We start from the raw sequence: 27,157 nt of genomic DNA on the forward strand, positions 1-27,157 counted from the left end.
CAAAAAGTTTGATCAATAACCACAGAGACGCAATAAGACGTAATACTACCCCTCCTCAATACCATCTATGGATACTTCTTGGTTATTATTTATTTAAATTGAACGTCTTCTTTATTTGTTTATATTGTATTATATGCATTATAACAAAAAAAACTGACTGGCTGATTATAGTTATGTCTTTTAAAAAACGTACTTAAATAAACATATAACTAACTAATAAATCCAAGAAACAGCGTAAGAATCTCCCAACAGAGTTCTCTAACAAAGTAAAATAATAAAGTCATGAGTGCGGGGAAGACGTATGCTTCTCTCCACGGGAGGCGCTGTTTCCTGTGTCACGGCGGAAGTGGCTGGCAACAAGCGGCTAGCGGCTAAAGGCTACCGGCTGATGCTAGTCCAGAATCAAAACAAGGAGTGGTTTTCTTTTATTTCCCTTTCATTAACCCACCTAAATCGGTTCTTTTTTATACGACAGGTATGTAACGGAACACGGCAACGATCGTAATTATAAATGTTCATTTTAATCGCTTTTACTCGCAGATATTTGTAGAATTTAAACTCTTAAGCTTTGACAAGGGGAATCCATTTGATGAAACTAACTATATGACAGCTGATCAGAAAATGCAGATTATAAGCAACACGCATGTTTTATTATCCCTCAGACTTCTTTGTTCTTTAGTTGGTCAAGTACAAAGTAGTACAATAATTCTAGCCATCAGATCATCCAGGGCGTCACCCATTGAGATAAACGCGTAGCTTCTTGGCCAAAGAGTTCAGTTTAGTGCAAAAACAGCATGTATTCCCAGTTTAATTTTATCTTGTAGAGTGTTTAAAGCAGTTGGAGGAGCAGAGGCACGTCCCATTCGATTACGATGCGAGTGTGTTGTGGAAATCTACCCTCCCTATCAGTTCTATGGGCTGTGACAGAGAAGCTCAGACTAACGCTGAGTTTTGATCTGTCAACATGTGAAGCAGGAAGAACATTTATTTAGCACTTACATTAGAGCCTCAAAAGCGTTACATTGTAAAAGAAACTATGGCTTTAAGCAGAAGGCATTCCTACACCCCTCGGGTAAGTAAGTCACCTTCTCTGGTATTACTTTTACTTTATGCTGGATCTGGTGGTAATTGCAATTATAGAAAATAGGATAAAACTTCCAAATGTGTCCAAATTTTTAGAATGTCACATTATAAGAGAAATACTCTGAAAAATTTGAATAGAAAACAAGGAGCGGTTTTCTTTTATTTCCTTTTCATAAACCCACCTAAACCTGCCCTTTTTTATATGGCAGGTATGTAACAGAACACAGCAACTATGAGAAAATACTGTGAAAAATTTGAATACAATATTGCCCTTTAAATATTAGAATTTCATATCATTATTTTGTAACCAGATTCATTGGCGTTAAGGTACATTGTTGCATGGTCTAACATGTATTTACATATGGGTCCGGTCAAGTGGTAACGGAGGGAAACGGGCAGATTTTTTACATTCAAATAGCTCTTATTCAGAAACTAGAGGTACTGTTGAAATAAGTAAGGTATCAGAATGTAGGAAAGAGTTAACACTCCAACAGCGTAAAGTTAAACCTGTGATATTCTTTCACATTGTTGACAAAAAATAAAAAAACTCATGTGGGTAACGGAGGGAAAGAAATATGCAGCACTTTTTGGGCAATAAATACAAACCGTAATAACTAGCAGTTCTCACTTACATATCCTTAACAAACTGGTTTGAATATTTGCTTCATATAATTTTCTACCATATGGTACAAGATTAGGTTGAAAAACCTCTTACTTTTTGAGTCATGAGATTTTTTATTAAGAAAGGTCATGGTAACGGAGGGAAAAGTAACGGAGGGAAAATTGTGCAAGCAAGTAGAAGGTGCATGATTTTGCATCATTTGTCAGCTTTTTTCTTCAGAATATTTTAATATTACTTCAAAATGAAAGGAAACTATTTCTATAAAATATGTCAGTCCTTCCAAGCAAATTTTTATCATTTTAAATGTTTTTTTTTTTTTTGAAAAATCATGTACCTTCATCAACAGTTCAAAGATGGAATAACACAAGATATGATGAAATACATCCATTTATTGACATGATTTGCAGGTCTTTGAAATTTGGGAAATAATTTTTGTTCCATGTTTCATACATGGTCTGTTTAAAACATATGTAACTTTAGAACCAAAAATGGTACAGAAAAAAGGTAAACAGTTTCATAAACTAGAGTACATATGCTATCTGTTGAATACATTTTTACATCAGATGCATTAACTTGAATTTTTGGCCTTGCTTCTGCTTGACCGGGCCCATATGACCAAATATGACAACATATTGTGTTAAATACTTAAATTATATTGTGTTAAATACATATATTCTTGTCTGATAGGAATTCTTGTAAAATGTCTATTGTATCTGGGCAAATCCTATGCTGTTACTTTATAAAATGTGCAGCCATTATTTTGTGACAGTCTTCAAATGTACTTAAGAATGGACATTATTAATGTTTTATTTTTAGATAGATCAACTATGTAGTCCCTGAGTTTACGTTAAGGCTCCACAGTTTTGTAATAATAAGATTCTGTGCAAAGTTCATATATTGAACATGCCAGAAAGAATTTAGACAAAAAGACTGACATAAATTAGCTATTGGTCCATTCAAATTGCAATTTCGGTTTGATCTCAATTAATAGTGCAGCACTAGTTTCTATTACTTCAAGTTCAAGGTGTTACAGTTATTGGTACAGTTGACTTACCATAAGATGGAAGACTGGTAATTACTCTACAAATATCACTTTGTAATTTTCCGTATTATTTCTCCATAATAACATCTGAATATAACAGTTTTAGTCTAAACAGAACAGAAGTTACAATCTTGTGTTTTGTGCCTGGCGGTGAGAAAATACAGCAGCGTGAATTCACATGTCGTGTCTGTCCCCGCTCCGTTAGCTTGGGTCTGAATGAGCATCTTTGTGTGAGCCAATCTGCCTCAGGATTTTGACATTACCCAGACTGCTGTGGTCAGGACATATGACTAAGTGTGATTTTCTGTCTTGGCCTTGCACTACAATCATATCAATATTGTTATCTATGTCCAAAGCATAAGCTAATTGAATGTAGCATCAGACATGTTAGGATACTGCGTTTATCTGAGTGACAAAGGAGGTAGAGAAAGTCAATTCATGATAGACCTTGGGAATTGAGTTAAAAACGGAAATTTTATAGAAGTTAAATCAACATTCTAAACAAGAGCTGATTTTTATCTTTGGTGGGAAACGACATACCGTGTTCCCTCTGGGTTGATTTTAAAACCTACTGCTAACGCTGTAGTTAGACCTCTGCAAACATGTTTTGAAATGTATAGGATTCTAGTAGGGGTTAAGCAGTTCAGATTTCAGCCTCTCAAATGTCACTTCTTCTGGTTTAAAAGAACAATAAAACTGAACTTGGGATGCCATCATCTGCCATATACTGAGGACACATCATACAATGAAGATCCTTTTGGGGTTAATGCAAGCTAGATTTAGTCTTGAATCTGGCACCCAAAGTGGGGAGCTCTTCCTTCTTTTTTAATGGATAACAGGCTTGACATCAAAACCACAACATATAAACAAAAACAACTTTTATAGCTTGTTGCATAGTTGTGACCAAATCTAAATTAAGATTGCTGCAATAAATAAAATGCAGAATGCAACACTTGAAGTTAGTTTGTGTCTATAATGAGTCATAGAAGTTATTTATTCTATCTTCGATCCGCTCATACAAAGAAAAAGTCGCAACAATAAATATGGAGCCTCAAAAATAATTGTTCTATCTGTCTATTTTACCATCACATCTCACATCTCTCAACGATAGGTCGATCTAGTATTCATCAAGCCTAAAACAAAATCAGTATTCTTGCTTTTTAAAAAAGCTATCATGTGAGGCCCGTTCTGCTTTGTGATTAGATAATTGTCTTGAGAACCAAAATACTAAATTAATGAGTACCATGTCTAGTTTTTTTGTAATGAGGAATGAGGAATCAGCATTACAATTGTTATGAAATTTAAAATTGAAATTTTGAATAAAGTTTCTTTAGTGTCTGAGCATATAGAAGAATCATATTCTGCCATTTTAAAATGCCAAAATGAGTTGAGTACTTCTTTGGATGTAGAAATTATATAAATGACACATTATGTTGCTCTTGTTTTGTAGCTGACCAGCCCACTGATCAGCAAAATGAGCAGCGGGGGAACAGTGGAGAGCAGTAAGCCTCCCAAGGTAAGCGTTTAGGGCTATACATGTAAAAAGCTTATCATGTAAAATAAATATTATTGAAAGTTTTTGCTTTAGGACCTTTTAACACCTTCTTCCCTCTGTGCTCAGATCGGCTCTATCGTTGAGGTGACGGGGAAGGGCCAGCGGGGGACCGTAGCCTACATTGGGGCCACGCTGTTTGCCACAGGGAAGTGGGTGGGAGTGATCCTGGACGAGCCCAAAGGCAAGAATGACGGAACAGTTCAGGGCAAGCGCTACTTTACCTGTGAGGAGAACCATGGCATCTTCGTCAGGCAGTCCCAGGTAGGCAAGCTCGTTTGACTCTAAAGTGACAGATATATATAGTCGCGATATTCGAAGAATAGTGAGACAGTGACATTCAACACAACTCACCGTAAGTTGGGAAAAAAGTAGTCGCTCTAAATATTTTACGTTGCCCTCTATACTGTCATTATAAAGTTTCCTATTTCTATGAAAAGTTACCAAAATGATTGTTAAAACTTTCAATGACAAAATGAAAAAAATTACATGTAAATCTTTTCATAATGGCTTGACATTTGTAAGCTTTTTGGACAAACTTGTAGTTAATACAATTTCACTTGCTCTCCAAATTGGAAACTGGTATTAAACCACTATCTATGAGCAAGGAGTTCATGGGGGAAAATAATAAAGTAGCTAATAAGCTACATACCCATAAGCTACATACTTACAAACTAATGTTATCTGCATGTAGCTGTAATGCAGTTTGATGGCAGAAATGGTTAAAACTAGTCTGCTGATGATTTCTAGAGCTAAAACAATGCAGGATTGCTATCTATGACTTCACAATCCTGGGAAAATGCAAACATAGATGAACTTATGCACAGGATTGCTGAAACAAGTATAAGTCACACTAAATACAACTCCAGGTAATAAGTTGTTTTGTTGAGGATGCAATGTTATGTGAACAACATGGTTAAAAGCTCAAAGTAAATTGTGCACGATACATGTCATGTATTTTCACAGTTCACCACATGTAAACTGACTGGGAGTAAATATCATGCTTAAAAATCTACTTCAAAAAGTACAGCTACCACAAAAATCAATTCAACTATAGTAACATGGGTACTTCTCAACCCTAATACTTCTACATGTTTACTGTGTAGATCCAAGTGGTTGAAGATGGTTCCAGTGCCACGTCCCCAGACACCTCTGACTCAAGCTCCTCTAAGATCCCCAGACAGAGGGCTGAAAAAGGTACAGATGCCTGCATATGATGGATGTTTTGTGTCATGTAAACTAGAGCTATGTATTAATATAGTCCTTTTGTTTACACCAGATGTTCCAGAAACTCCCAGGACAATCAAGCAGGTAAAGTGCAGTACAGCGCTGTCCCTCTCTCATATGGAGCAGGATATTTTTTGTATCCCTCAAAGAAATGTCCAAATGGAAAATCTGTCAATGTTGAACCAGCCATTCTATTTTAGTGATCATATAGACCCACGATTTATCCAATCACACCACAAAACTTGCTCATTGATCACTGATAGAATGACATTTTTGCACTTTTTAAAAGCATTGACTAATGAATGTAAAACTTCATCTGTCTTATTTGAACACAAAATATGGACTGCTTTATAACAGGTTTGTAAAGAAAGAGTCATGGATGATTTTGTTGTTGAGTCAAATCAAGTTATTTTAGGGAAAAAGAATAGTTGGTAGAACTTACTGGATCATAGGCTGTATAAAGAATGGAAACACTGGAGCTTTCGATGTCAGTAAAGATATAGATTTGTGATTTTTGTGTATTTTTCTCACCCTCTTTTCCAGACCCCTGCAGGACTTAAGAAGGTATACACATGTTCTGCCACACTTGCTTTGGATGTGGTTCTTCTCACTGAGTTTCTCTCACTGTTCATCTGCATGCAACTTAAAACATTCAAACACTACTGGTGCGTTTGGGATGAGAATGGCTCTTGAGACATGGTCGGGGACTTTGAGACTGCAAAATCAAGTTGTTATTGCTTGTTCCACAACATAGGCTTGGAAAGATTGGGCTCATAGGTTGTCTTTGGATTATTCTGCCAAGGCATAGAAATAGAATTGACCAAAACAATATAAATAATAAACAAAAGAGAGGGGAAACCCGCATTTTTATGTCTACCAATCATATCTAAATAATATATTGGACTTTATGCATTCATCTGCTATATAGTTATAATCTATCATACATGAGGATCATTATAATTTATTTTATTATAATTTGGACATTTTCAACTGCAGTATTCATCTAAAACAACTTCGAGCTGACGGCCCCTATATTGGATAGGTACAGTTCGTGGTAGTGAGCAATGTATATTTATTTTATTACTTGGGCCAAAGTGACTATGTGATGCAGCTAAACCTCATGTTTATTAATGGTTAAAGGGAAGAAAAAAAAAGAACAAAGTGTAAAACAGTGACTGTGTATGAAGGGTAAGAGCAATGATGTTTTGGATACAGAACAATTAATCACCCTAAATACAACTTTGAGTAGGTAATTGAGGGAAAGCATTTATAATATGGTTAAAAGCAGATTTTTGCATTAAAGGGCCTATATTACTCTATTTATTTTTTACATTTACATTTTCTATTGTATGATGTTGTTTCCTCATCACAAGCATATCTGGAGTTGTGTTTTATTTCATTCACACAAACTCTGCATATTTAGGCTTCTGCATATGTAGGCAAAGTTCTACTCTGACTCTCTTCCGCCTTGTTATGTGTGTAAAATCCCTCAGTCGTCCAGGTAGAATTCACGGCAAAAGGAAAAATTCAATTTGTCAACTGGACAAAAGTTTATTTGGTCAAATATGTTTTGCAGATCATCCAAGTTGCTTCTTCAGTTCTGGTTGGAATGCTGGTGAACACTTTCTATCTGCCTGAAGGGAGGAGCTCCACCTTGTAATGTCATGTGCTAATGCAGGAAATATTCCATTGTGTTGTTAAGCTCCATACTCCATGATTCTAGTGAAGCTTCACTAGAACCATTTGGATGATGATTTCTGACCTGGAATTGCTGATCTTTGCTGAACTAACTGTAAAAGGAGCTGTTAACTTGAAAACTACCTCTTCATGACATCACAAGTTGGAACAAAGCATTTTGAGCTTTGGAGATGTAGTCAGACTAATAATAAAGGATAACTCAAATGTGTGAATGAAAGAAAACACAACTTCAGGTATGTTTTTGAGGAGGGAACATTATATAATGACTTAAACCTCACAAAAGTCAATTTGTGTACTATAGGACCTTTTAATGTCTCCTTATTAGTATTTATAATTTTAAAAGAAACCTACTGCAAAGCTATTTTCATTTGGAAATAATAATACTTACCATCAACATATTACTATTTTATATGTATAATAATAACTCCACTTACATATGGGTCCGGTCAAGCGGTAACGGAGGGAAACAGAGGCAGATGTTTTTACATTCAAATAGCTGTTATTCAGAAACTAGAGGGACTATTGAAATAAGTAAAGTATCAGAATGTAAGAAAGAGTTACACTCCAACAGGGTAAAGTTAAACCTGTGATATTCTTTCAAGTTGTTGACAAAAAGTTTAAAAACTCATGTCGGTAACGGAGGGAATGAAATATGCAGCACTTTCTGGGCAATAAATATAAACAGTGATAACTAGCGGTTCTCACTTACATATCCTTAACAAACTGGTTTGAATATTTGCTTCATATAGTTTTCTACCATATGGTACAAGATTAGGTTGAAAAACCTCTTTTTGAGTCATGAGATTTTTAATTAAGAAAGGTCATGGTAACGGAGGGAAAAGTAACGGAGGGAAAATTGTGCAATTTGTCAGCTTTTTTCATCCGAATACTTTAATATTTTATCATTTTAAATAAATAAATAAATCATGTACCTTCATCAACAGTTCAAAGATGGAATAACACAAGATATGATGAAATACATCCATTTATTTACATGATTTGCAGGTCTTTGAAATTTGGGAAATAATTTTTGTTCCATGTTTCATACATGGTCTGTTTAAAACGTATGTAACTTTAGAACCAAAAATGGTACAGAAAAAGGTAAACAGTTTCATAAACTAGAGTACATATGTATCTGTTGAATACATTTTCATATCAGATGCATTAACTTTAATTTTTGGCCTTGCTGTTTACTTCTGCTTGACCAGGCCCATATATATATATATATATATATATATATATATATATATATATATATATATATATATCCTCCAAACTGTGTACTTCTGAACACCACCACTACCTTGAAATATTTCCCTTTTTCTCTCCCTTCCCCATTTCATTTCATTCATTGACTAAAATATCCATTAGCGTATTCCATATCCATGCATGCTGGCTAACCCCCCTCATGTTGCCTGGTGTTGCACGGTGCAGTGTGTCAGTGCATGCAGTTGGGTCAGTTAAATGAATGAGGGTAATGTGAATTAAAGTCCCTGTGCCTCTGATCTCCCTCTTGCTCCCCCTGGATGTGTTTTGTGTACTGTTTAAACTGTACTCCAGCCCTCTACTACTACACCTACTACCTCTGCCCGTCGCTCTACAAAGGTGAGCTAAACTACATGACCCACAGGACCGCTGCTGTAAAATTATTATAAGTTTTAGGGCTACAGGGGTTACATTGAATTTGTAAATGTTTTCTACAAAGAACATGGTCTTATTCTTTGTACAAGCTACTAACTCACACTGAAATATGGAATATTAGTTTGAAGCATTTGAGATTTCAGTCTTCTTAATGGTAATGTACCTTTTCTGGTGTATTGTCTGCCACCTGCTTATCTCCAAGGTGATGTTATTGTTTTTAGTTTAATGTCATACTGTAGAAAGTTCAAGACAATGTAATATCATCTCCTTAGAATCTAGCAGATAGCGGACCCCTCACCAGAAAAGCTATTGTTCCCACTTAGTGGTCTGAACAAGTTTAAATGTGCACTGTGGACTAACTTTTGATTTAAAGGAATTGTATGTAGCCTCTGCTCTGACAGTTTAAAAAAAAAAAAAAAAAAAAAAAAAGATCACAGTCACGATGAACCTGTGCGTCCAGAGTCTTAACCTGCAGATAGAGACACATCCTGCATTTGACTCATTCTCAGTTTATGGACAGGTCATGCCTCATGTGATGCTCAGAGCCTTCAGAATTCACTCCCTGAACTGCAGAGGCTGCACTAGCACTGATTAGGGTTCCCGTGGTTATGAACATCCTGGAAAAGTCATGGAATTTTAGTGTCTCTTTCACACAACTACAGCATTCTGTTAAGTTATCATGAGACTATTATGATTATTTCTGAATATATGTGCCTTTAATTTAAAAGCCACAAGGTACCCTGATCAATTGTACACATGTTGGTGCCCTAAAGTCACTGAAAATTCACTTTAGGTCATGGAAAAATTTTGAAATTTTGTCAGTGCAAAAGAGTGGGAACCCTGACTGATTCATGATTGGTGCAGGCACTGGGGTTTGGGTAGTGACCATTCAGATCAGAGAGAACCATTTTAGGTTTAAACCAACTTGAGACTTGTGTGTGGGTCATTCTGCTTTCTGATTGGATAATCTTCTTGACAACCAAAACCAAATTATAACACAAATTACTTTACCACCAGTGTTTTTGCAATTAAGAGTAAACCAGGATTCGAATTGGTTTCAGTAAAAGCTGTATTTGATTTGAACATGTTTACCTCATATCTGATGATATGTAAAATTTAGGACATTTAAACTCTAAATCTTACATACAGTTCCTTTTATGGTCTGAACAGGCTAAATGTGCACTGTGGACTGATTTATTTATTTTTTTAATGTATGGAGGATTTGTTACTATTTCATAATTTGTCCAAATGTTTATTTTTTTTTAATTCTAAATTATTCAGGGTTTGAATCTAGATGAGAAAAATATTTGGAAGTTCTTTTGGGGATTTTGTGAACTTGAAAGCAGCCATATGTCTTTGTTGATGTACTGGATCTGTACAACTGTGTGTGTGTGTGTTACCCCAGCTGAGCACCTCCCGCCTGGCCCCAGCCTCCTCCCTGCCCTCCCTCCTGGTGCGCCCCACCGCCGGGAGAGCCAGCCTGTCGGTACGCTCCCCTCCAGTCACCGCCGCTCTGGACTCTGTGGATCACTATGCTGTCTTTTTAACATTGTGCTTCTGAACACATAGGGGTAGAATGCAGTGATTAAATACCCCTGCACTTCTCACTGCGGGCTGTTGAACTGGTCTCTTAACGCTACCATTTCTCCTCAAGCTTCAACTACTTCTGTCAAAATTAATCAACGCTGAGCTAAAATGTTTTGAAATCAGAATATTTATCTTGAGGTAATAATTTCACCCCTGAATATCTAAAAAAAAGAGTTCTACATTTTTGATTGTTTAAAAATAAGGTGATGAAAATGCTTAAAAATTGACCTAGTGGCACTGCCTGTTGGTCTCCATGGAGAAAGCTTAGTTTAATGCTTTAACATTCCAGGCAAAGCAATAGCATCTCTATGGAAACAAGACCTGACCACCTGAGAAGTTACATGTTGCACTTTTAAAACATATTTTGAAGGCGCTTCACTAAAAACATGAAAAACAGAACTTGGTTTGCAGTGGTCCAAAGTTCTTCCTCACTTACCTTATGCGTTCTAAGTGACTTGATTACTCACTGCGAGTTTATAAGCACTTTTCACAACTTTCAGAGGTCAAATTGGTAATGCTAACATGCTGCTTATACAATATATCTGTACTTGGGCAAAGTAAAAAGTACTTTATTACATGAAAACTATCAGGGCAAATTTCCACATCTAGATAAATATTCTGATTTCAAGCCTCGTGCAGCCGGTACCAGTGTCCGTGCCCCCTCTCACCCTGTATGTTCCGCAGGCGTCCCGGGAGAGCCTGTCCTCCTCCCACTCGGATATCAGTGAGGCCGCACCGTCCGCCCCTGCACCTGCCGCACCTGCCACACCTGCCACCCCCGCCCCAGCCACCGCCGCTCCGGCCTCTGTACCAGCCACTCCCAGCAAGGTATGTCCTAAGTCTACTGCTCATCCACTGACTGTGAAAGTAAATAAAAATATGCAAGTTGTTTTGTTTCATTCACACATGTTTGATTAGTCTGTCTACATCTCTAAAGCTCAAAATGCTTTGTTCCACCTTGCGATGTCATCAAGCAATAAATTTCAGTTTAACAGCTACTTTTAGTTTTTTACTTAAGTAGAGCTTGGTGATTCCAGGGCTATAAGGTATATGGAATTTAAAATGGTGTGTATGAAACAAAACAAAACTCCAGGTATGTTTTTGATGATGAAACAACATTATAACATTGATTGTATATACTGTATATAGGCCCTTTAAATGTATACATATAATGTCACTCATGGTGTTGCTGTCTGACCAGGTGGAGCCAGCCTTGTCCAAACAGGTAAAGTCAAAGGTCACTGGGATAACAATGAGCTCACTACCTGTCACTTAAAACAGTTGTTGGGTGAATACTCCGGATGCATGGCTTTCGTCACTACTCCCTAGTTAACTGACGGGGGAAGTTGTAATCACTTGGGATTACTCACAGTGGCAGAGTGGTTAGCACTTTTGTCTCAGAGAGAAAGGCTCCTGTGTTTGTATGATTGTTTTTTCTGGTTGGGTTGTGTGGAGGGCATGTTCTCCCTGTACCTGGCTGTTTTAATTCTGGGTGCTTCAGTTTATCCTACTAATATACTAGAAAAGCACTCAGAGAGCGCAGACCTCCGCCAAGGACTACAGTCCTCCTCATATTAATTATGTTTCCATAAATATTTGTCTCGTATCTTTCAATTTGGAATATGAAAGAGGATCCCATTGTCCATCCCTGAGTCAAATTTCATGGGGTTTGGTCAATAATTAACCGAGATATTGAGAAACAAAATTTTTGGCCCCATTTACCACAATGTTAACTAAAATTTCAAAGTGATCCAGAATCCAGGATTTCTTCCGGATCACCCCCAAAATGAAATCAGTTCTTCCTTTTCACATTTCCAATAAATCCTGAAAATTTCATCAAAATCGGTCCATAACATTTTGAGTTATGTTGCTAACAGACAAACAAACAGACAAACGCCGGCAAAAACATAACCTCCTTGGCGGAGGTAATAATAGGGTTCCATGTAAGTAGGACTATGCTGCCGTATGACTTTTGGTAAAAAGATTAGGTTTGATTTGATTTGATTGTGTTACTAAACACAAAGAAAATTGGACATAGAGTACCTCTTGATTTAAGACTCAAGCTTATCATTGACAATTAGAAATAATTTTTCTTGATTCAAATTTGATTAAAAATGTATCTTTGCTTGGAATGTTCAGTACGGCATTAAACATTACTATAGTAGCATTTATTTCATTATGGGTGTTTCTATTGCTCAAAGATAATTAAACTAAGCATACTTGCCTCTCCACAGGTATGATCTGTAACTTGAAATGTTGCACTGTGCACCTTTTAAAAAAAATGAATAAGATAAAATGATAAGATGGAACTGTATACTGTTCTGTATGATTTTTATTTGTTCAAGTCTAACCTCTATGTACAGTTCCTCTAGAATGGAGCTTTTGATTGGATCATACCTTTATACGTCTCTTAGTTATATTAAATCAGACCTATTCTGAAAAAGTTTGCCCAGTGGACAGAATTCTATTTTCTTTTGCTTTTAACACTTATAGTCATATAGGTTATTTGTTCAAGCTTATAAAAAAAACTTAAAATTATTCACATCTGTGATAAATACTGACCCCAAATGAATATCTTATTATGTAACCATGAGACAATATAGTAATTATGATGACAGTCGTACTTGTGTGTATTGCTTGTGTGTAACTGTGTGTGCTTTGTTCAGGAGGAGGAGAGCCTGCGTGCTCAGGTGAAGGACCTGGAGGAGAAGCTGGAGACTTTGAGGATGAAGAGGAGCGAGGACAAGGCCAAACTCAAAGAGCTGGAGAAGCACAAAATCCAACTGGAGCAGCTCCAGGAGTGGAAGAGCAAAATGCAGGAGCAGCAGAGTGAGCTGCAGAGACAGCTCAAGGAGGCCAAGAGGGTATGTACATATATTCACTAAATCCACCATCGACTTATTGTAGCTTTCTACCATTGCTATTCCCAAAAGCATGAAAAGACATTTTAGATGTCATTCATGCATGTCTCAATAATCTTGCAATCTCTCATGAGCCTTATTCAAACCCTCATTACAGTTAGCTGTAAGATTCTGTAAAATACTCCACCCACAAGCCTACATCCCCCATGCTCCCACACGTTAATTCTACATAAATACACAAAAACATGATATAAACTATACACAACAATTTGACAAACTCGATGTGATGTGCAGTAGTTTCGTTAGTGGGATGCACACTGATTATGTTGTTATAGCACTCTGAATATAATATAAATATGTTATATGTTAGCAGTTAATACCCCAGAGAAGTAAAATACCCCCTTTTTTAAACTTAAAAAAATCTTCTCAGCATGTAAATTGTCCCTGAATTTTGGATGGAATATTCAGTGTTTATGTCATAGATATGGGTATTCCATTTAAGAACTCACTTCTACTGTTTCTTTTCTCCACAAACTGCCACATGTAACTAACCAAACCAAGTCAGAATTGGGATAATAAAAAAAAAAAACAATTCTCTTCAGTTATTAACAGCCAAAACTCTGGGCTCTCTCCCTGTCTGTGTGTGACACCAGGAAGCACGTGAGGCTCAGGAGGCAAAAGACCGCTACATGGAGGAGATGTCGGACACTGCAGACGCTATAGAGATGGCCACTCTGGACAAGGAGATGGCTGAGGAGCGGGCCGAGTCTCTGCAAGTGGAGGTGGACACGCTCAAGGAGAAAGTGGAGGAACTGTCCATGGACCTGGAGATCCTGCGTCACGAGATCTCAGAGAAAGGTCTGTCTCATTCACGAGAAAGTCAGAATAAGAATAACATCATATTAGGGCCGCAACAAATTATCAGCTAATCATGACTAGATGACTGTAAATAATAATGGCAGTTGTATTTTGATAATCATAATAGTTATCTGGACCATACCGACTTTAAAACACAGGTGAAAGACCTTTTTATAGCAAAAACACTTATAAAATACACTTTATTTTATATCTCAACCTTTATTTGGTTCATAATGTATATACAAATGTACAATAGATATAATAATTTAACAACTTGAAAAATGAATTGCTGACCAGTCAACTACTAAAATATTCAGTATATGCAGCTCTACTCACAATAATGCTTAATTTGTGCTCCAGGGTCAGATGGAGCTGCGTCCAGTTACCACGTCAAACAGCTGGAGGAACAGAATTCACGGCTGAAGGAGGCTCTGGTCAGGTCAGTCTCCAAGCTCATCAAAAGCTCTGCTCTGCTTTCCGTGAGTTCTTCTCTTGACATTTTCATATCAAATAAGGTTAAGAAAGTTCATACATATAAATTATTAGTTTTTATGATAAATGGTCACATTTCTATAGCACCTTTCCACCTTCAAGGCACTCAAAGCACTTTACATCAAGGAACCACTCACCTATTCATACACCAGTGTACGCAGACACTGGAGGCGAGAGGGGTTAAGTGCCTTGCCCAAAGACAATAAAGACAACATTCATCTGTGAGAGCAGGATTTGAACTGCCAATCTTTGGACCTGTTGTCCCAGCATTTCAGTTGGTAGCACATGTCAGGAGCATTTACAAAGGACCAATACATACAGTAAAACAAAAAAATTAAAGTGAATTAAAGTGCAAGAGTCTTTTACAGATTTAAAGTGAGATCATTAGTAAACTGTTGCAGAACATTGCAATATTAAGTACAATATTATGATCATATATTTACATCAACACTTTAAAAGGCACAAGCATTGACTAATGGAATCATGTTGTCTTTTAGGTGGAAAAAGAATGAAATGAGCTAAAAGGAACCAAATGTAAATTGTGGCAAAACCATTTCTGCTTTTGGCCATCAAACTCCTGCTAAGATTTAGCAAATTTTCTGCACTACTTTTCACTTTGAACCACAGACTCTATATATAAATTGACAAAGCTAAGGTGCTAGCCGCCGCATTCCAAATAGGTGGTAGCATCCAGCTCTTTCTACTGACCCTGGCTCCCATTCACTTACATAGGAATACTGTCGTCCCTCCGGTCTGTGACCGCTGCTGTGAGCCTCCTCATTTTAGTCTAAGCTGTTTGTATTAACCTGCTCTACATGTCCCTGTTTTTTGTTGGGTTTTTTTTTTTGTTTTTTTTTCATCAAAAAATCCTTTTCATAATATAGAGCCTGGCTCCAAATACTTCATTTGAGTGGCACTGAATGCTATGGGTGGCATCACACTCACTTAGTTCACCAGTCTATGTTTTGTACATATGCTTTTTTATATACGCTTAATATGTATTATCGTTTCAATTCTGTAAACCGTATTTTCTCTTCTGGTTGGATGCATGTCTCTGCAATAGAATTCCCCCTGAGCATAAATGAATCCTGGTTTCAGAAATATGGTGCTGAGGCAGTATCAAAGTGCATTTAAGTGTATAAGATTTTTTTTTTTTCTCATTTGGAGGATTTTCTAAAAAGTATGTAGGAGTAGTGTTGTGCAGAGGTAGTTCTTATGAATTGATGCCAGTGTGACAATGCGTGTTTGTGTGTGTTCAGGATGCGAGACCTGTCTGCCTCAGAGAAGCAGGAGCACGTGAAGCTGCAGAAGCAGATGGAGAAGAAGAATAGTGAGCTGGAGACGTTCAGAGCCCAGAAGGACAAACTGAGCGAGGAGCTAAAGCAAGCTGAGGCCACCATCGACGAGCTCAAAGAACAGGTACCATAGCACACGCAGGTTCTACTGGTGTATGTGAAGGTCAGGTTTAAACACATGCCTGTGTGCAGGTGGATGCAGCGCTGGGTTCAGAGGAGATGGTGGAGACCCTGACTGAGAGGAACCTGGACCTGGAGGAGAAAGTGCGAGAGCTGAGGGAGACTGTCACAGACCTGGTGAGTAAACACACACCAAAAATCACATTGAATTACAGAGATTATGCAGAACATTATATGAGCTTCAGTGTTAAATAATGACATTTTCTTTTGTAAAAGCTCAACTCTAAAATGTGAAAGAGTTGCTATAGTTTAATAACAAATATAAAAGTTTAAAAAAAGTATAAAAACACACACACCACTGATACAGACATATGTTCAGTTCAGCTGTGTATGACCGATTCTGATGAACCACTGATGAATTTTGCATTTTTCCCCGTCTGTGCAGGAAGCCATCAACGAGATGAACGACGAGCTGCAGGAGAACGCTCGTGAGACGGAGATGGAGCTGAGGGAGCAGCTGGACTTGAACGTGTCCAAGGTGCGAGAGGCCGATAAGAGGGTGGAGGCCGCCCAGGAGACTGTGGCCGACTACCAGCACACCATCACCAAGTACAGGGAGCTGACCGCGCAGTTGCAGGTAACAGAGCGCTCACAGGGTCAGCGGCTTAATTTGACCTGTGTGATGAGATATCAATCGGCTGTGTTTGCGCTCTACTATTAAAGCAGATATTTTGTTTATGGATTTGGCTTTTTGAACACACTAATATTGGAATGGAAGAAAAAGTATGGTTGTATGTTTACAAAAATCAGATGAATGTTATTTTTACAAAAGAGAAACATGAATTTGTGAACTTTACTACAAATTTGTTGATATGGATTTCAAAATTGTAATATTTGTATCGGCAAATTATTACACAGTGCAGCAAAACAAAATCTGTATTTAACCATCCCTATGAGAATGTTATAGCATCACATAAACACAGTGTATTACAAACTATAAAGGTGTGAATGCCTTGTAAAAAAAAAAAATTTATTGTCATTCTTCTTCAGGAGGCTAACCGAGAGCTGGTCAGTCAGCAGAGCGCCAATGCAGAGCAGGTGCAGCAGCCGCCCACAGAGCTCTTCGATTTCAAGATCAAGTTTGCAGAGACCAAGGCCTATGCAAAGGTAAGAGGCAAGGGTTAGATGCATAGAGGGTTTGGATCTATGGTGGCAGAAGAATTTTGAAAATAACGATGATAATAATAAAAGGGGCAAATAATTGCTCAAGTAAAAGTATCACAAAAAATACACTTCTTAAAGGACTGTAAAGTAAAAAGTAATGTGGTTTTTAAAGTAAAACTATGTCTCTCATCTTACAAAACTATTACATGGTCAAAAGTAGAAATCCTATTTGCTCAAAGCTGGGACTTGAACTCAAAAGCTTAAGGCAAGAAATCACTGTGAATTAGTCAAAAAATAAACTCCTCTATCATTTAAGAACTTCTACTTTTCCATCCAGTTAAAAGTAGCCACAGTAAAATGTACTTAAGTTAAGTACAGATAAATGTACTTGTTACAGTACTTTTATGCACTAGTTTGCATTCAGAGTATTTGGAATAATATGTGTATGTGCTGTGTGCAGGCCATAGAGATGGAGCTGAGGAAGATGGAGGTGTCTCAGCTGAACAGACAGGTAGTGCTTCTCACCTCCTTCATGCCTGACTCGTTTGTGCGTCACGGAGGAGACCACGACTGCATCCTGGTGCTGCTGCTCATCCCCCGCCTCATCTGTAAGGTACGGACACTTGGAGACTGCTGTGGGACCAGCCACTATGGCACGTGAACTGCAGATATGTGCAACCTGATTTGTTAACACCTGTGCAGGATTTGACAAAGAAAAATTATATAAAAAAGGACAACTAATGCTGTAGACAAGTATGAAAGAAAACATGTTGAAGATTGAAGTTATTCTCTTCCAAGTCCCGCCATATACAAAGACCAGGAAAGCTATATTGATTTACAAAATACAATTCTTGCATCACAACTCAAATGTCTCACAAAGATTTAAAAAAAAATTACCAACAATAACAGACATGCATGAAACACAACAGAATAAATTGCAGTTCATGATGCAAAAATAATAAACACATACAAATCGATCACAATTGTGAATGATGCAAATCACCTTGCACACAATCTGTTCAGCCTCATGCCCTCCGGGAGGAATGTACAGGAGCCTCAGACTCACTAACAGCTTCATCCACCAGGCTGTTAGGATGCTGAACTCTCTAACGTCTCTAACCACCAGGTGGCCAGCAGTGAGCAGAAGCAAGAATCTGCTTCTGCTCACAGAACACTAGGATTTTTCCATATATTATTATTTATTTATACACACAATTTTATTTCCTCATGTGTTGACAATAAACTTTTTTTTTTTTTTTTTTTTTTGAATTTTTGAATTTGAATTTGAAAATGCAATAAATACTTAAAATAAAACTATTCAAATATAAACCCCAAAATCCCCTGATCATCTGTGATGAGAAGGAGCAGATCATGTTCCAGAGAGAGATGGTGGTAACGTGAGCAGGGCCCTAATGTTCTTAATGCTGCTGCTCAAAACATTAGCGTTGTATTCTCATGACTTATATTTTGTGTGTGTGTCCTGTGCAGGCGGAGCTGATCAGTAAACAGGCTCAGGAGAAGTTTGATCTGAATGGGCCCCTAGTGCAGGGCCCGACGCTCAGGGGCCCTCCAGGAGAGCAGCGCAGCTTTGCCTCTGGTCTGGTGTACTCTCTGAGCTTGCTGCAGGCCACACTGCACCGTTACGAACAGTAAGTAATTACACATGTATAGTAGTCAACTAAAGACATTTTCTGTTTATCGATTTGTCAATTAAAAAGGGGGCGTGGCAAAAGCCCATTAAAACCATTCCGCCTCTCTGTGTATCTGATCCAAACTCCACTCACAAGATTACACCTGTAGGAGGAGCCCATACAAAAAAAGTACTTGGAAACTATATATTTATATGAAGGCAGATTCAATTTGTGAATCCTGAGTTTAATCTGACTTTCTACTATGAATACCAAAAAGTACCAAATCTTCAGCTCACTCTCTCACTTCTACTTTCTGCCACTATCTTATAGAAACATATAATCTAAATAAACTTAGAATCTAAATAAATTGATTAATTGATGATTACAAATTTAGTTTGACAAGATTTTTTCCTTATTATGTAGTTGACCAATATGATAACATGTGCATTATACATTGTCATATTATTTACAACGCGAACAAATAGGGGTGGGTTAATATAAGTTTTTCTTCTTCCCATTCTCTTTTTGATTAATGTGCTTTTCTCTTGTTTACAGTGTGTGTGTAGTATGTATATCTCTTGGCACAAACTCAAAATAAAAACAGATAGATCAATCAATCAATCAATCAAACAACCCAATAGTTTTAAGAGCTTTTGTCACACTCCTAGTGGCTGTATATGTGTGTGTGTCATGAGGACTGAACTTGAGGCTGTGACTGTGTGCAGGGCCCTGGGCTCCTGCTCGGTGGAGGTGTTCAAGCGCATGGGCACGCTCTACTCAGAGATGAGCTTCCATGAACGTTCTCTGGACTACTTCATCGACCTGCTACACCGAGACCAGCTGGACGAGACCGTGCAGGTTGAGCCCCTCACTAAGGCCATCAAGTACTACCAGGTACCTCCACACACAGCCATGTGCAATCATCTGCATTCTAAAGCCCGCCACAGACTACAGGATTTTAAAGTTACCACTTTACATGAGCCGCGTCATAAAGTCGCCTCATTATTTTCACTGTTTATTTAGTTTGTATCTGGTGCTTCTGTGTCTCTCTGACACCGCACACAAGTAGCACCCTCACATGAGGAGAATAGCAGATTCAAAATCACACACAAGGATCTATAGTCGGGTCACACCTCCCTGAAGTTGGGGAGAAACATATCATAGCCTAAATCGAGCTGATGATCCAGTAGTGTGTTCTGATGGAATCTTTATATTTTCACTTTTCTCTTTTGTAACTTTAAGCTTTCATTCATCTAATACTATTAGCACACAGGATATGTGTGGGTTTTAGGTGAACAAAAAAGGAAGTAGATAATGGTCGTTTAAAACTCTTTTATAATTTTTTTTTTTTCTTGTCTTTCAGCAACTGTACAGCGTGCACCTGTCTGAGCTGAGTGAGGACTGCACGGTGCAGCTGTCCGACCACATAAAGGTATTTTAGTGTCAGCTGCTCCCCCAGCTGTTCCTCCCTCCTCTTACCCTCTCACCCTCTCACCCTCTCACCCTCTGTGTGTGTGTGTGCGCGCGCGCACGTGCACAGTTCACAGGCAGCGCTCTGGACTGCATGGCGGTGGAAGTGGCCCGTCTCAGGGCCTTCCTCTCCGGGGGACAGGAGAGCTCGGGGCTGGCTGTGCTGCTCAAAGATCTGGACACATCCTGCTCTGACATCAGGCAGTTCTGTAAGAAGATCCGCAGACGCATGCCTGGAGCTGATGTCCCGGGAGTCCCAGCGGCCCTCAGCTTTGGACCACAGGTATGTCATATCACTGCACTGTACTGAGATCAATGTGAGGCACTCACCATCACACTTTTATCACATCTGTCACTACAGTCACTACATGTTTCTGGTTTAAAGTACCTTTTTACTGCTGAATATACCCATTTGCAAGTGGACATTTTTGTAGACCTTATATTTAAGAATGACTTTAAAATAAAGACTCCATCAGTGCCTGAGTCCTGACTGTGTGGCAGGTGTCGGACACCCTGACGGAGTGCAGGCGTCAGCTGAGCCGGGTGCTGGCTGTGCTGCAGGAGGTGGCCGCAGCTGGAGCTCAGGTCATGGCTCCTCTGGTAGAGAATGAGGGTCTGAGCGCTGGTAAACTGGAAGACTTCCTCATCAAGGCTGTGGAGCAGGTGGGGAGCATGCTTCAGACAGGAGCAGACAGACATAGTTACTGATATGTTCTGGTCCTCATGGTATACATCTCTGTGCAGATCTATGGGTCTCAGGGTTTGAATCCCAGTGAGTGTCTGCAGCAGTCCTGCACCTCCGTCATCACCACCATGAACAAGATGGCCACCGCCATGCAGGAGGGCGAGTACGACGCCGACCGGCCCGCTGCCAAGGTCAGCTCTCCTTTATCGTGTTCATTTGAAATACAGACATCTTTGTTTTCTTGAACCCAGTCTTTTTTATATTAGCTGTGGTGATCATTCTCTCATATATTGGAATAGTTCCAAAAGTAAATCTTTTCTTCATGTGTTCCCATCTCTAACACGCTGCTGTGTCCCTGTGCGTCAGACTCCTCCGGTAGAGGTCCGTGCAGCCACAGTCCGAGCTGAGATGACCGATGCAGAGGGGCTGGGTGTTAAACTGGAGGACAGAGAGACCGTCATCAAAGAGCTCAAGAAGTCCCTCAAGATCAAGGCAAGTCCACCTCCTTAAAGCAGCTCATATTCAAAAAGAGAATCAACTCACGACTGGGCGAGGAACATCAAAGGTTATAAAGTAGCTATGCTTCTTTGAATCCCAGATGACACCAGAGGGTGGTGCTGGAAGAATGTGCAAAGGGCACCGGCTTCTGGAAGCCAGTAGGGATATACATAGAGCTATACATAATGCCAATGCCAATCTGTGCCATTTTGACAACAAATTAGAATCTGGTCTTTGGACTAAAATGTTTTTTAGTTCAGATTTACTCAAATACATGTTTTTTGTTTTAGACTTAAGGCTCATTTAGTCAAGTAAATCCTTAATAGTTTTAGTACCAGGAAAACAGAAAATATATTTTTGTATGTATTTGGATATTGAGTTTGTCTTTAGTCTTACTTCACATGTAAGTTTTTATAAATAATGAAAAGAACGAATGTGAACTTTTATGTACCAAATGATCTGTTTATATCATTGATTAAGTCATTATGATTGCTTTTTATTTAGTTTTAGTCAGCATATATATGACATTGAAGGAAACAGTGATGAAAATTGATATGCTGATGAAATGAACACAGCCACCAAGTTACACAACACACTGACGCAGTGGTAAGACGTCTTCACTGTGATGGTCTGACGTTCCTTTGTGTCCAGGGCGAGGAGCTGAGCGAGGCTAACGTTCGCCTGAGCCTCCTGGAAAAGAAGCTGGATACTTCCACCAAAGACGCAGATGAGAGAGTGGAAAAGATCCAGACCAAACTGGATGAGAACATCGCTCTGCTGAAGAAAAAAGAGAAGTCAGAACCACTACTCCAATACAAAAACAATAATATAATTCAAACAAAAACAGTGAGGTGTAACTTGAAAATAATTAACCAAAGCCCCATTCACACAAAGTTTCCACACAGGCACCAGTCTCCGATTTTTGCCAGGTCTGCTCTGTTCACACATAACCTGCATATGGCTCTGCTCTCTCACATATATACAGTCTGTGTCAGTACGGCCACGGTCTGGTGTGCAGGGTGTCTCTCCATTCGAGTTCGTTGGAAACACAACATTTTCTCTTTTAAGATGTTTCCTGAAAGTCCTAAAACATAATAAAACTCCACATTTACTCTTGTAGTCATAGAGGAGTGGACAGAAACAGAGAGCAGTTCCTTCCCGTCATTAAACTAAACAGCTTGTTTTGCCCCACAGAAGTTTCAGTGGGCGTTCCCTCATAAGACGACTGTATCTGTTAAGTGTGATGTTACTTCCTGGTGCAGGATGCATCAGCTGAATGAAAACAATGGACATGTTTACAGTCTACTACAAATTTGATAGGTTCTTTTTAAAGACAATACAGTAAAGTGTATTTACCTTGTTGACATGTTTCGGCTGCTGCTGCGAGCCATCTTCAGAACTGTCACTGGTGTTGGTGTTGACGTGTCGTATATCAGCTGTTGTTACTTCCTGTAGGCGTGGTCAGTCTGATGGACCTGCAGGTCGCTCAGACTGACCACGCCTTCCGTCACCCGGTGTTCTCTGGAGGAGGGTGTCCCAGGTGTGTGAAAGGAGGAACGCTCCCTCATCATGGTTAATGCTGTCCGTGCCTCGTTTCCTGATTTCAATGACCTCCTTGATCCAGCGTTTGAACTTGTTGTTTTCCCACACGTCACCACCAACACCGGTAACAGTTCTGAAGATGGCTTGCAGCTAGCAGCTGAAACATGTCAACAAGGTAAATATACTTTACTGCATTGTCTGTAAAAAGAACCTAAGAAGTTAAAGTATATAAGAAGATAAAATCATTGGCCTAAATTTGATAGGATTTGTGCTTAAAGGGAAAGGAACTGCTTCTTATTTGATGAATAAGAAATACTGCACTGAAAGTTGTGAAGTTGCTAGTTGGCCTGGAAGTGAAATCATCATTTAAATACATCTGAGAATTTTGGTTTTAAAACGATGTACCCAGAGCTTCTTTACACATCTTTACATATCCTCACATTATTTGCAAGAATTGAGTGCCATGTGTCATTTTAAGCGGTGCCCTCCCCTCACTCTGCTCTCTACACTTCCTGTCCTGTTCTCAGGGAGTTCGAGGAGACCATGGACGCTCTGCAGGCTGACATCGACCAGCTGGAGGCGGAGAAGACAGAGCTGAAGCAGAGGCTGAATAACCAGTCCAAGATGACCATCGAGGGCCTGCGCGGAGGGCCCACAGCGGGCATCGCCTCCATCGTACAGGGCTCTGCTGCTGGTCAGTGCGGGCTGGTCTCATAAGTCTCGTTTCCACAGGTTCACTTTGGAATGGATCAGTACGGTATGAGTGTCTCCACTGTCTAAAGCCATCCGTACGGCCCTGTGTGAGGGCTCCAAAGAGGGTGCTGAGGTGGTATGGCTCCAGGCATAGAACGCAGAGTCAGGCAAAAACAAGACGACAAAAAGATGATATAAACATTAAATTATAATCTTTCTTAAGCTTGTAATAAACCGCTTTATTTCCAGTGATGTGGCTGTATGCATCTTAGATGAGCCAAACCCACTGTAGCACATAAAGAGAGGTTAAAATGTGGTGTAGAGGTGCAGAGAAATGAAATGAATGCAGAAAAAACTGACACAAACAGGGAGTAACTTAGTGTTTACACTTTAGCCTTGTCTCACTGCTCCACAAACTCGGAATTACTAAACATATTCTTGTGAATCGCTGAGCTCGGTCTTATGATTAAAAGTATAATTTAGATATGATTTAGTTTGTATGTATTAAGAAAATATTTGTGGTGTTTGGGGGACATCAGGGTCTCGTGTAGCTGAACTCTGCCCCTGGAAAACAACTGTGCTGTTGCTCCACAACAAGCAAACCATGCCAGTGGAAAAGAGGCTCTAGTGTGGTGATTGTGAATGTGGTGGTTGGTGTGTAGACCTGACTGTGTGCTCCTGTCCCAGGCATGTCTCCAGCTCTGTCCGGGCCCGTGCAGGTGGTGGACTCTCCTCTCCTCAGGCAGCAGGTGGAGGTTCAGAGACTCGGCATCAAGCACCTCAAGAATGAGAACAACAGACTCAAGGTATAATGCAAACCAAACAATGTTCTACAATGTGATGATGACATAATTTCAGACAGAGTGCAGGGGTCTGTGTATCTCAATGGGAGATTCACCTGAACAATCCAAACTTATGCTTCACTTCTCATTATTTGTTTGGGATAGACTCCACACATTTCCCATATTACTGCTGGCGTCAAGTTCAACAATCACGTCTTTTGTGTGTATAATGGCACCACTTTCGGAAGCTATTCTAAGACTTGTAATTTAATTGTTAAAGCTTTCTTACATTTTTCAGTGAATTTACAGCAAAGCTAATAGCAACTAGCATGTTACAAACCCACCTCCTGGTTATCGGACACAGCAGAGCTTAAGAGCTGTTTATACTGTACACTATATCTGTACTGGTCCAAAATGCATTTGCTTAAACACATGGGGAAAATCAGGTACAAGTACCTTTAACTCTGCAATTGTTGATTTTGTTTGTGTTGTGCTGACCAGGCAGAGAGGATGCGGGCACAGCTGGCGTCTCTGCCCCCTCTGGTGCCCCCGAAGCTCCCAGTGATGTCCAGAGAGCCCTCCACACCACCAGGGGGCCTCAGCACGGGCATCTACCGGCGCACGGACCAGCTGCTGTCCACTTTGCTTAAGCTCAGTGCGGAGATGAGGGTGGTGGACGTGACCGGCAAGACCTCTGGTATGAACCACTGTCATGTCCCCTGTGTCTTATGTCCTTGTCTCATGTTCTCTATCCTTTGTCCTCTATCTCACGTCCATGTTCCTTGTCTCATGTCCCATGTCTCATGTCCCATGTCTCATGTCCCTAACCTGTGTCCTTGTGTGTCCTCACAGTGAGTGCCAGTGCTCAGCTCCTGGAGCAGACGGCTCGACTGCAGAACCTTAGCGATGCTCTGGACAAACTCAAGGTACCGGTCCTGTGTCCGTGGCCTGGTCCACGGCTCTGTCCATACATGGGACACTCACATGCTGTCATAGGACAGGCTCAATTTCATCTTTGAGAAAAGTCATATTCCCCTTTATTGTGGCTTCAAGTTCTACTTGAACCTCAGCCACATTTACAGGCATAGGTCTGGTGGATCTCCATAATGCCTGAATATTTCATTATTGTGACGGTATTATGACAATCCAACCGAAATGTGCTAAACAAACAATACAACTCTCAGACCATTATGAAATGACTAAAATGACACAGAAAACTGAAGACATTTCAGTGTTATACCCTTTTATACACTTCTTTTGGAAGTTTGTACCTTTCAGCTTTTGAGTGCAATTAAAATAAAAAACACATTCACAATATATCAGTATTTGGATCATGTGCTCACCTCTCATCAGCTTTCTCTCATCTCTACATTAATGCTTTCTATCACCTTTATTACAGTTGCAGTTCTTATAGAAATGTAAATACATAATCTGCTAAAAGCGAATAGAGTGTTATTGTAAGGTCCCTCATTCCCCTGAGCTCTGTGTTCCACTAAATCAAATCACACTGAAGAGGAGCACACACACCACAGGAAGAGTGTGTGTGGCTGCACATGTTTAACAGCTCCTGTGTTTCTGTGCTGTTTCAGGGAGAGGTGTCAGAGCACGTTGTCTCCCAGAGACCTGGAGCCAAGGCAAACTCTGACTTTGCAACATTCCCGCGCTCCTCATTCGTCAAGGTAACTACTAGTGTATCACCTTTAACATGCATATGGCAGGTTAGACGGCTGATTTAACTAAAACACAGTTAACATCAAATCGAAGTATTACTAAAAACTATTAGTTATTTTACTTCCTGGTTGGACAAGTGTAGCAGGTATAATAGGCTATAATTAGACTAATACTAATAAACTATAACACCTTTTATTTTGACACTTGAGAATCTGGCTTATTATTGAGTGAACGTTGGCATTCTTCTGTTGATCTTGTGCTTCGTTTGTTTCAGGCTAAAGAGGAGGGACAGGAGGGCACGGTGCTGGTGGGCCGGGTGCAAATCCCCTGCTCCAGAGGTCAAGAGCAGGTGCACAGGGTGGTCCTGAACCAGGGACAGCTACGACAGGTGCACCACCTGCTCAGCACCTGAACACTACAGCAGCAATAACTATTTAACATAGAATATAGACCAATGCCAATGAAGTGTAGAGTGTGTAGCACTTGCAATGTTTGTCAGTCTATTCTACACAGTGTCATGTATGAGACCAGATCTTTTGCAGATGATTCCACTTTGTATTAGATTAAAAATAAAGCTTGAATATATATATATAATGGCTGTCAAGTCTTTTTTTTTTAATCAACTCTCTGGATTGGGGCTTATTTTGGGTTGTCAGGTTCAAAAGTGAAATCCAGTTGGTTTAAACCTAAAATGCATCTCTCTAATCTGAATGGTCAATACCTAAACTCCAGCACCTGTAGCTGCAGATCTTATATTACACAATCGTTTTCTTTGGACAGATCCACATCAGACCTCCAAGTGGTCCAAATCTCCCAAAGTCCTCACATCCTCCACACTCCACTTGGTTTGGCTCTTCTACCCAGGATGCACCTGTGGATCCTTGGCCACCTTGGAGCACTTGAAATTGCCCAAATAAATAAATTAAATAAATGGCATTGCAAC

The 27,157-nt window shown here is 39.5% G+C and overlaps 1 protein-coding gene across 6 annotated transcripts; it reads left to right on the plus strand.

Annotated features, from left to right (window-relative positions):
- Nucleotides 1–340: 340 nt before the first annotated feature.
- Nucleotides 341–26,808, plus strand: LOC110156239 (dynactin subunit 1-like). 6 transcript variants are annotated; one of them, XM_020920440.2, is made up of 31 exons: nucleotides 341–475; nucleotides 4,198–4,263; nucleotides 4,369–4,563; nucleotides 5,406–5,496; nucleotides 5,579–5,610; nucleotides 6,070–6,090; nucleotides 8,785–8,829; nucleotides 10,271–10,351; nucleotides 11,137–11,280; nucleotides 13,119–13,316; nucleotides 13,967–14,171; nucleotides 14,532–14,610; nucleotides 15,923–16,082; nucleotides 16,151–16,255; nucleotides 16,524–16,715; nucleotides 17,129–17,245; nucleotides 17,703–17,855; nucleotides 18,731–18,891; nucleotides 19,599–19,767; nucleotides 20,237–20,305; nucleotides 20,414–20,626; nucleotides 20,845–21,006; nucleotides 21,088–21,219; nucleotides 21,395–21,520; nucleotides 22,178–22,320; nucleotides 23,596–23,762; nucleotides 24,449–24,567; nucleotides 25,045–25,240; nucleotides 25,396–25,469; nucleotides 26,133–26,222; nucleotides 26,489–26,808. In XM_020920440.2, exons 1-31 carry the CDS (start codon nucleotides 389–391, stop codon nucleotides 26,624–26,626), a joined length of 3,930 nt encoding a protein of 1,309 aa, XP_020776099.1. In that variant the 5' UTR covers nucleotides 341–388; the 3' UTR covers nucleotides 26,627–26,808. The 6 variants fall into 6 exon arrangements, with proteins under 6 accessions (XP_020776099.1, XP_055012233.1, XP_055012236.1 ...); XM_055156259.1 differs by lacking the exon at nucleotides 341–475 and adding an exon at nucleotides 938–1,072; XM_055156258.1 differs by lacking the exon at nucleotides 8,785–8,829.
- Nucleotides 26,809–27,157: the final 349 nt, after the last annotated feature.

This window comes from Boleophthalmus pectinirostris, unplaced genomic scaffold (genome assembly GCF_026225935.1).
Source record: "Boleophthalmus pectinirostris isolate CB_2022bp ecotype Guang Dong unplaced genomic scaffold, ASM2622593v1 HiC_scaffold_20, whole genome shotgun sequence".
Taxonomy (NCBI): Eukaryota; Metazoa; Chordata; class Actinopteri; order Gobiiformes; family Gobiidae; genus Boleophthalmus; species Boleophthalmus pectinirostris.